Here is an 11,502-nt window from a genome sequence, read left to right on the forward strand (position 1 = left end):
CAGAATACTCCAGTGACTGGGAATTACACGGGTCTGGAACTGAAGTTGTAACACGCAGCTCATCCCCCGTGTGTGTGTGTGTGTGTGTGTGTGTGTGTGTGTGTGTGTGTGTGTGTGTGTGTGTGTGTGTGTGTGTGTGTGTGTGTGTGTGTGTGTGTGTGTGTGTGTGCGTGCGTGTGTGCGTGCGTCTGTGTGTGTGTGTGTGCGTCTGTGTGTTTGTGTGTGTGTGTATGCTTGTCTTTGTTGCTTGTCGTGAAACCGTCAGCACCGTGCCGAGTGATGCTAACAGTTTAGGTCGGTTTCCTCGTAAGGGACAAAGGAAGCAAAATGAGAGAGGGAGGAAGTGAGATAGAAGATATATAATTAGACTTTATCTAATGCCAATCAAAGGCCATGACCGAAGAAAGTTCACCCCCCCCCCCACACACACACATATGTAAGATTAGTAATCTAGAAATATTTGTAGAGCAGACTGTGGGATGGTAGAAAACAAAACGCTTATCATCAGAAATTCAGAAAGTCGTTGACATTGAAGTGCACTGGCTACACTTGATTATGTACAGTGACAAACTTTAGGCAAGATAGTCAACATTTTTATTTACACACAGAGAAACACACACACACAAATTATGTTCAACACTTTTACACACACACATATATATATACAGAAAAAGAGAAAAAATATATCTATGTTACAGCTTCCAAATATAAAGATTTAGTCCTGCGCAATATTTATTATTTGAATACTTATATATTAGATGACAACTGTCGAAAATCTGAATAACGTCGAGAGAACAGTATGAACCCTTTTCAGGTGCAAATGGTGGGTTGACCTTCACCCCTACTACCCACTACATGCACCCCAAAGATGAACAAGACATTGCTGACATATATACAACTCTGAGTGGTCACTTAGTTACACTTAGTCACAACTGTTACACTTTGACACTTTAAGTCTGCCTCCGAGACATGTGGATAGGAGCAATATTAGTAGCTTCACAATTTAGTTTTTCATTTCTTTTATTATTTTTTCGTTCTTCTTTCTGCACTTTTGCTAGTCTGTAAAAGACTGAGAATAATATTTTTTACGAGTAAAGGCAAAATTAAAGGATACATTTTTTAAAAACTACAATTAAAATTTTCACCAAAACAAATTTACCTATACTACATGTACATCTACTTCAGTATTCTGATTTCACCAAGAGACATTCCGATATTTTATAGCAGGTAATATAAATAAAATATAATGTACAGATAATGATAGCAATATTTACTAAAATAAAATGCATCATACAAAATCTTTGGACAAATATTTACACCAGAAATATTACAGATGTCAGGAGTAGTCCAAAACCTGATGTAGAAGTTTACTGCACACATTGATGATGTACATTGTGAAAAATGCCTTTGTCAAGAAATTTAAACGAATTAGAATCGTCCACGATGTCAGGAAACTCACAAATAGTATGTGTCATAAATAACCGTCGTTTTGAAGCTTGATTGATAGATTGTAATTATGTTCTTTATATTCAAGACACGTTATAAAACATTAAAATTACTGCGGTAAAAAAAATTTCTGGCTTTCAACTCCTATTGAAAAGTCTGTCAAATCGTCGTCTGATCTTCAAAATTGCGGTATGGCTGTGTGGTCCTCTTCTACACCTTGGTTTTTGAGCAAGGCAGGTTTGGCAGAACTAGGACAGGTTTGGCAGAGGGCAGAACAGGTTTGGCAGAGGGCAGGGCAGGCTTGGCTGAAAGCAGAACAGGGGGGACACAAGGCTCAACAGGTGTGACCGAGTCAGTGTAGGAGCTGGGAGGTGGCGACAGATGGATGCTGGGTATGGAGGGTAGCTGCTGTTGTTGCCGCTGGTAGGAACACATTGAAGAGGGAGAGAAGCCTGTTCCTTTGGCTCCTTCCCTCTCCACCTGTTCGTTCTCATCTTCTTGTTTCTTCCTGAGGGCTAACAGCTAAGACAGGAACAGAACAACATGTAAAGATTGCTTTTCTTTAGAGCTTCATTAAAGATAATAGCACCATTGCTAAATCTTTCTGCCACCACTTTCTTTGTCACTAAGAAATGTTGCAAAAAAAAAGAATAAAAATCGCAAATAATGAATGGTATTCAGCTAGTCGAGTATTAGTTGCTAAAATATAGTTCTTTGTGAAAGAAAATAACCAAGGAAATAAAACAATTGAAACTAACAAATTCCTCGCAAAATCTTAAATAAAAAACAAAAATTATGATCAGTATGTTACCCCAGGATGATCTGTTGGAGGTTCAGCATCAGCAGTTGCCGGGTGGCGCTTACCTTAGGCACAAACACCAGGCACTGGGTGACCGTGGTGCCGAAGCAGACGATGGTGGACTCCACGACGAAGGTCACGTGTACTGACTGGCGAGTGAGAAACTTCAGGATGGCAGCTAGAGAGCCGAGTAGTACTAGGTTGTAGATACACAGGCTGATCCAGCGAGAGTCATTCAGCTCTCGGATGTTCACCTGCCAGAGGGCGTCACGTTACTTCCTGTTTTTTTATTTGTTAAATCGTTGTCTTGTTATTTGTTTCTGTCTTTAGTTTGCTTGCTTATCTTTGTTTTTGTCTTCTTCTGTCTCTGGTTTTCTTTTGTCTGTCTTTTTTTGGTGATTGGTTTGTTTGCTTTTGTATGCATTTGTCCGTCGTGAATATTCCAGTAATTTGTTTATAGCTTGTTTATTCATGACAAGAAAAGTCAGCAAGTTCAGCGTATATGTCTGTAACAGTGGTTGGATGGCTCGATGGATGGGTGAATATATTTTGCCGTGTACGGGAAGTACCTGTCGAGTCTGCCAGGCGAGGAAGACCCCAAAGAGAACAAAGACAATCTGAGCGCCCATGACGATGACGTAGAAGTAGTGTTTGTAGCCGGAAGTGCACTCCAGCATCTCCCTGACCTCCCGCACGTCTTCCGCCTCCTTCACCGTCTGTTGGGAGACAGACATCACACAACAAGCAACATGTCACGAAGGTTATTTTGGTGAGTGTGACAGAAATCATCGAGGAGCGATCATACAATACTGTCTGATATAAACAGCAGGTCAAGATGGTGTGATGGATGTCACTGGCTGCCTGGTTGAAACCAAGATTTAGAGCCTATAACCTACTGACCTTCGACCTTTGACACTGTGTACCTACCACTACACCGTCATCAGTTTTGACCACTGTGAACGGGTCGATGCTTGACCACAGCGTCATCAGCACCAGGTTAACCAGCACGAACACGCCCACGACCGCAAACAGGTTCTTATCGCGAAGATTCTAGAAAGACATCAAACGAAGAAAACGACTATAAAGTTATGTAAATTAAAAAAAGATCAAAGTCAAGACTACCGCAATAAAGCAAAAGCAAAATAAAGAACAATTTTAAAAGATGATAAAACTAGTCAACCGCATGTAGTTTAAGTCACTAAAAACTGCGAAATGCGTGGAATGTACATTAGTTTATATTAGTTGACAATAGCGTACATTAGTTTTCTTAGCGTGTATACTGTTGAATACTTACGGTGGTAACCTACCCGAGGATAACACCTACTGGAACTCAAAACGTACCCGAGCTCTAACTTTGATGCTACCCGTCATGATCTTATACACCCGCCATGTCTTGGCCAGAAGAGCCCCGAATGCCATGGAGAAGCCGATGATCATCAGATACCATTTGACCTGAAATCATAACGGATATTTATTGGCATCGTCATCATCAGGGTGTATAGAAAGCCTTCACTTTATACAGCGCTCGTTAACCGAGATCAGAGAGTATAGTCAGCTGAGACAGAGACAATATGAGCCGTCTCTATATCCATCTCTCCTCTATCTGTCTCTACTCTATCTGTCTCTCCTCTATCTGTCTCTACTCTATCCGTCTCTCCTCTATCTGTCTCTCTATCTGTCTCTATACCTCTCTCTACCTTGCTCTATATCTGTCTGTCTTTTCTATAACTAAATCCCTGCTCTGATACGCCTTCATTTCTAAGGTTCTCATGCAGTAGGAATAAGATTTGCTTAAAGGAAAACATTTGTAGTTATGACATTTTAGAAGATGTGTGCCACTGAGGCTACAATTAACCGGGTCGTGACCTTTACTAATGACGTCATGCTTAAATCTCTCTATACCTATCACCAGTATTATCAACATATGATGTCGGCGATGACAAAGGCAAAGGTAATGATGACAATAAAATTATCATCATCCCCACGGTTATCGATAAAAATCGAGGAAGATATTAATAATAACAGCAATGTAGCATTAATGACAATATAATCATGATAAGAATGACGTCTAGGGAATAATAATAATAAAAATAAAATAATATGTAAATATAATATTTAAAATATTACACATAATAATATTGCTACCAATAATGATAATTGCAAATTTATATCTAAGGATCACTACAGGATACCGGAAGAGTACTGAAAACAACGACAGGATACATGAGGGACCCCGACAGGATAACTGAAAACAAAACCACCTAAAGACCACGGGACAAATTTTGTCGTCTCCTCCATAGTAATGAAAGAAAATTAACAATTGATTCTTCCCTTCCACCATCTGTATATCTTCGAACTTTGTACATCTACTCTTCTTTCTGGTTCATTCACAAACACGCACGCACGCGGGGATGACGCAGTGTCCATGGTAACCGCAGCACTTACGTAGCAAAAAGAGACGCAACCAGAAGCCGTGACGTCTTCCACAAAGACGTCAGCGTAGACAATGACGCAGCCTGCCAGAATGACGTTGTTGATGTTGGGCGATGACATCTTGATCACCCTGTCACGTGACACACACAGGTATGACGCTGGTATTCTTGGATAAGACAGGTGCTTCATTCAGTCTGTACGTCTGTCTGTCTGCTCTGTATCCTTCAGACTATGTCTACACCGATCCTTCTGTCTATCTATATAGATATAAAGTTGTCAGACAGTCATGACATATTTATTATTATTTCGTCAATCAGCCTTTCCTGTTATTGCCGTTAGGATGATGCTCTTGTTTATTCTCATTCACACACACTTGCCTTAAATGACGGTAGACGAGGTTAAAGGTCAAGAAGATGAAGGACAGCAGTATTCCCACACCGGCAAAGGTGCACATGACGATGTAGGACTGTAGTGGCAGCCGTTGAAGTAAGTGCCTCGTAGGGCGGGAACATGTAGGAACACCATTTGCTGGGAGAATATGAAATATCAGTTATCACTGGAGTACAACCCTTTCACCAAGCTGCGTCCAGATGGAAGACAGAGTTTGAAAAGACTTGCAGGACCTGCAGCTGCTCGTTGGCAATGCTATAAAGCTCACGACCCATCCAACTTGTGATCAGAATAGAAATATGTATGTCTGAGCAATTTCTTACGAAGATAACTTTGGTATAGAGAGTTTTGTTAAAAGTGTACAGCGAGCGAGAGAAAGAGAAATAAACAAAACGAGACAGAGAGAGAGAAAGAGAGTGTGTAAATTACCTCCCCACTTCACCTGACTGTCATTCCACTTCATGACCCCATCTTTGTACATCCCAATCTCTACCATCTTGTTGCCATTCGAATCTGTGACACATCAATGTTACACTATCACAACACACCGTGAAAGACAACCGACCGACACATAAAATGTACCATAAACAATTATTGTGACAGAACCGTACAACACACGACACTGTGTACTACACATTGTGTCCAAGAGGAGCACAACACACAGACACGACCCTACATTTAACAACTAATTCAAAGGTTTGCCTTGGAGTAGTATGGGAAGTGATATCTATTGTTACAATTTAAATGAACTTCGTCGAGAACAGTGTTCTTAGACACGTAACAGCACGTGCGTCGCATGTAGTTGGAGGAATGAAAGGGACTAAAGGAAGAAAGAAACATACTGAAGATCGACTTCAGAGTGATCTGTGGAAAAATGTTAAACCATTGATGACATGTGAAAAAATGTAAAACAGAATAACGACTTGGTGAAATGTAAAAAATGTGAAGCAATCTCGACAAGAAGGTAAACTGTTAAAAATGTTTAAACTTCATTGACAATAAGATCAAATAAAGAAATATAAACATCATGAATTACAGTTGTTATTTTTTGCTTTATGAGCGACAAGAGGCGATAACGTGCGATGTAAGAACAAGCTTTTCAGCCATTGCAATATGTCTAAAATATAAATACACTGTAAATAATACCTTTCTGAAACTGAATGACTGTAAATTTCGATGTTCTGTCCCCAGAATCGTCGAATGAAATGTTGCCAGACAGTCCTCTAAACGACACCTTCCTCATGTTCTGGTATATCAGACGACCAATATCACTGCGCTGGTAGGTAAACGTTTCAAGACCTTTGGAGCCTGGACATACGTTTGTAATGATTGCAGTTGATGGAACATATAAAAGTAGTCTCACTAAATAAACACAAAAAATAAACAAGTGACAATCAAACACACATTATGGATATACAGACTCACAATCAGACAAAACAACCTTGCCATCATTCTCTTGCCAAGCACGAGCACGCACTCGTTCATTATGAACCCAACAATAGTGATAGCTAAATACAAGAACAGCTATAGCTTCACACAAGAGCAGTGATAGCTCTACATGCAACATCACCGTTGGCGATGAGGTCGGACAAGGTTCCGTTGAGGGCGAGGGCTGCTGCCCACATGGCGTCGTAGGCCAGCGGCGCCCTCTTGGAGCCACGAAGGTCCTCCTCTGGCTGCCCTCCATTCTTCCAAGACGATGCATTGATGTGATGGAGAAGACGGTGATGAAACTCCTGAGGCGGCCAGCCATTGATTGTGTCGTTATTATCGCTGAGGTGGACCACAGAAATAGTCAGGTAGCCGTCGATGACCTGTTGATGACGAGCTTACTTTGAATCACAGGATCCTGCCTCACAGTCTTGCTCTGGTATCGACATCTTAGTTTCACTTATTTTTAACAAGTGTGCTAAATATGTAGATATTCACGTATTACATAATACTCAGTGCTGACCCCTGAATTTAGCTCTAAGTTATTTTTCAAACATTTACACACAATTCGCCCTTTAACACAATACATCTAAGCTACTCTAACTTAAGGGTCGTTATCGGTATATTATAACCATAAACAGAGCAGTGGATAGGTATAGTGTTCATGAGAGTGGAAATATAATTTTACAGGTTATAAAATTGTATTTTCTAAAAGTGTAGCCACCGTTAAGAGGACCTTAGAGATAATAAAATGAGAACATTTAGAGAGGGCAGTAGCAAGTAGTTGAAGTGAGTTTCGCAAGAAGCTACTCGCCATGAGTCGCTCACTTTTAGAATGTTCTTCACACTACAGTTCGTATCCCGTTCTCGCTCGTACCAGCGGTGGTCATAATATCCAGGAAATATCCACACGATTTTCGATCCATAGAATCCTTTCTTGTAGGCCTGAAAATATCAAATGCTTTGCTAAACACGTTGGGCCATTAAAAGTCAGGTTTCTGTCAGACAAACTGTCGATTCGTGAGGATGAATTAAACACATTGTATCATTGTACTCCAAAAACAAATTGGAGGAGGCAGAGTCAGTGAAATGAGAGAGAGAGAGAGGATAATAAAGAGGAGAGCTGAAAACATACGTGAGATGTAAAACTGTCGTTCTGAGGAAAGGGTTGTAACTGAGAGAGAACAAAGGGAGACAATTCACTTTCTTTACTTCCTATCGCTAAAAGGGAGTGCATCTCCTTGTTAGAGTTGCTTTGAGTTTGTATTTTCGAGAATTATCCATGAGAAATTTATAATCTATAATAATAATAATCTATAATCGATACGATTCCTGAAAACTGATGAACATGTGACATCACGTCTCTAAAAATCACCCATGACAAAAAGACAGCCACTCCAAACACAATATTTTAAACGATGATTTGCTCCTTGCAAAACTTCCAGACTAGTAGATCTGGCAAATCATTTGACAAAAAAAAAAAAAAAAAAAAAAAAACACCCCAAAAAACCAAAAAAAACCCCAAACAAACAAAAAACCAAAAAACCCTACAATAAACAAACAAACAATACTTTCTGGACAGTGTCCGTATGACCCCTTACTTCTTAATTTTCTTAAAAAAAAAAGTCATCATTGGTAACCTGGCGATGTCTAGCTACTATAGACTACTCCACTAGTGCAGTAATATTCCGACAATACCTACTGTAGGTGTTGTATCTTTTAGTTGAATGTTTTGTCAAACCTACGATTAGTACACAAGCCCACTATCCACCTGGAAGTGGCTAGCAGTGTACAAGATGCTGGTTGTCATGTCCTCACCTTGCAGGCAGCCTTCCTCGCCATGCTCTCATAAGCAGCGAAATAAATGATGCGAGCATCGCGTTCCTGGAAAAAATCTTCAATACAGAATAAAGCAGGAAAACAATCTCGCAATCAAAGAAAGTAAAAGAAAAAGAAAGGCCACTACGTCTCGTGTTCGCTTACATCACTTTCTTTCATCGTTTTTACTCCTCCCTACACGATATCCCCGCTTTGTGTTCCTCCTGTGCCGTTACCATCGTTTGTTTGATGGCGTCAACTACCCTGTCAACACCAAGAGCTTCATGAACCCTAGGGACATCCATGTACCCCCGAGGAGACTGGGGTCGACCAACCAACAGGGCATTTGACTCTGTGCCTTCGTTAAACAGACCCTGGCAGTCTTGATCATCTCTCACATCAAGCTCGAAAATCTCCTCAATGACTTGTAATGGCCCCCTCCCTCTAATAAAGGAAATAGCAACACGTATTCACATGATCATAAAATGGCATTTAATAATGCAGTAGATGCAATTGACATTATTTATGATGATATAACATAGAAAAAAACAAAACAGAAATGTCAAATGTAGTATTGTAAACTGTGAACATGAAGCTACCTGAAGTTTCTTTATTATCATCTCCACGTCGCTGTCAAATGTTTCTGTGGCGTTGACGGAGATGTTGTTTCGCTGAAGTTCAGAGGTTATGTCCTCCACGGTCTGGGGACAGACAAACTTTGTGTCGACTGGCTACTGAGAAAAGTTATTCTACAGTTCGAATATACTGTCACATGACCAGTCACACAGGTGAGATCAAGGTTAGAGATGTAACGAACTGTGACAAATACAGTGTATCACATAAACAATAACATCGAAAGGAAAAAAACTATGGAAGCCTGATCATGTCATTTCGCCATGTTCTTACAAATGGAAAAACACAATATAAGCATGTCAATAAGTTTCATATATATATATAACAAGAAAAGCAATGTCAAGGGAGGGCGATGATCAGCAATTGACAGAATTGAGTTTTAAACAAGTACAGGTCTCAAACTTTTCTCTTTCTTCACTCTGCACCTCCCTCAGTAAGATGTCAGCTTAACTAACACATGCATCGTGTCGACATTTTACAAAATATCTACGCGATTTTACACACAAAATATTTTAACGAGTCAGTGAAAACTCCTGTTAAATACAAAAAATAAACCCAAAGTTAACCACAGACTTTCTGTAATAAAGGGATGGCAAGAACTGTGGAGGTTGGTGAGGAAAAGCTATTTCTGGAGCTTTACCTTGGTGTACATATTGAAGGACTGCTGTGCGACGGAAATGACGGACCAGTTGAAGTGCTGAAGGAGGTGAACGAGGACTGGCGCCATCTTGCTTTCCGAGACAGATGTTCGAAAAAACCAGGGATAAGAATCCTTGTCCGAAAGAGTGGGAGAAATGGCGGAGTAGGAAATCTGAAATAAGAAGACAAACGGCGGAAATGAAAAGTCTCCATCTTGCACCAGAATTTTGTTTGAAAAGACCTTGTGTCGATGGCCTCAATAATGAAAGCAGTGTAGAAGGGAAAGTGTTATAATTCTAGCTTCAGTCTATCCGTTATTCCACAGATGGTTAGCTGGATATGTAGGGGAGAGAACCAGAGCGACGGGCAAGTCTGTTTCCTGTGTAAGTGATAAAAGTGAAGATTAGAAAGAATCAACTGAATAAGTTTCCTGTGGTTGAAAATAAGCCAGCGAGAACGATGTATGAGGTCGTGAGGTTAAAAGGTTCAAACTGAATGTTCCTAAACTAAATACAGGGTTGGGGGAAATGGTGTTTGCCGTGTACACAGGTGCCACTCGGGGAGAAGAAACAGTTACTCCGAGACGAGATCTGAACCCAGGACAGTCAATCCTCACTATATTGAGAACAGACGCTAACCGTTTCGACACCTGACTATTCAAGTATAGACTGGAAGATACAGCTTGACGATCCTGATAATCTCCTACCTGTACAAGGTTCCACGCTTGTGACACAATCGCCGTGACCTCTGACACATGGGACGTGAGTGCTCCAATGACCATGACCTTCGTGTTGGAGCTGTTGTACAACATACGAAACAGCAGGTTCACAGCCGGGGCTGTCTCACACTGCAATATCAAATAGAAAACATGCCATTTAAAAACTGTTTAGTTTAACCCCCTGGTCAGCAAAGAAAAAAGTTATTTTCACTCACCTTCGTGTCTCCAGCCTCCATGATGAGCTCATATCCTCGGAGCACATCATCTCGGTTGTTGATGTCGCTTATCGCCATCTCAGTCGCGTACTGGAAGGCTGCACCTGCCGGGTTCCATCCCGTCCGTCCGAAAAGACCCACAATGTTTAAAGGTCGTTTACACGGTGCTTCTGACAAGACTGACCCTTGACATCTGTCCTCTGGTGCCCTGAGTTTGGGCCCGCCATTGGTGTTGTCTTTGTCTGACGAAACTGCTGCCACGAGCACAAGTAGACAGACAGCCGGCAGCAAGCATCCTACTTCATCACTGCGCATGTCTAGTGAAGGTAAGAAAGTAAAAACGTGTAGGTCAGGGTTTTGCTCAATCTTTGGTCTTGGCGGAAGAAGTTGTCATCCTCCAGTGATTTCAAGTCAGGCTTGGTCTGAAGTTTGGAAGGTCTGTTCTTACTAATACAGCTGGCAACAGAACTTCACTTTGCGTGTTCTCAGAAATGAAGATTCACCAAGTCATTGTTGTTTCTTAACAAATCTGTTTCATCGGAAAACTTTGACTCGTCTAACCCAGTGCGATCCAGCAAGTGGTTACCCAGGATTCACGTTTTCTCTGTCAGCGCTCTCCTCTTGTCAGCTGCAGAAGAGCGCGGCTTCGTCACGTGACCGGCAATGACATTTGTATTTAAACTCTCAATAATCTCAGCTAAGTCAAGGCAGTCATTATGTCTATCTCGGCTGATGAAAATGCGGCAGGAAACCTCTTGTCAGATGACAACAGTGTTGGTGGTAAGCACCGTGCAAGAGGCGATGCATTTATTTCCGCACAGTACTTCCGGTCCGCTACAGAGCGCCGACAAGAAAGATCATGTAAGAGGCCCACATTCATGGACGAATCAATGTTATCAACAGCAACCCAAGACTTTCAGAAACTAGCTGGTGAAAAATGCACAGCATAGCACGGAATTTAATTTTAAAAAGAAATTTTA

General features: G+C 41.0%; 1 protein-coding gene across 1 annotated transcript; it reads right to left on the reverse strand.

Annotated features, from left to right (window-relative positions):
- Positions 1-571: 571 nt before the first annotated feature.
- LOC112567356 (gamma-aminobutyric acid type B receptor subunit 2-like) lies at positions 572-11,134 on the reverse strand. Its single transcript, XM_025244036.1, has 16 exons — positions 10,523-11,134; positions 10,296-10,436; positions 9,591-9,761; positions 8,917-9,018; positions 8,318-8,383; positions 7,328-7,444; positions 6,639-6,882; positions 6,215-6,376; positions 5,498-5,581; positions 5,056-5,206; positions 4,691-4,808; positions 3,587-3,697; positions 3,173-3,295; positions 2,815-2,961; positions 2,311-2,499; positions 572-1,968 (listed from the first exon to the last, which is right to left on the reverse strand). The coding sequence occupies exons 1-16, from the start codon at positions 10,835-10,837 to the stop codon at positions 1,657-1,659; spliced, it is 2,553 nt and encodes an 850-aa protein (XP_025099821.1). The 5' UTR covers positions 10,838-11,134; the 3' UTR covers positions 572-1,656.
- Positions 11,135-11,502: the final 368 nt, after the last annotated feature.

This window comes from Pomacea canaliculata, linkage group LG6 (assembly GCF_003073045.1).
Source record: "Pomacea canaliculata isolate SZHN2017 linkage group LG6, ASM307304v1, whole genome shotgun sequence".
Lineage (NCBI taxonomy): Eukaryota > Metazoa > Mollusca > Gastropoda > Architaenioglossa > Ampullariidae > Pomacea > Pomacea canaliculata.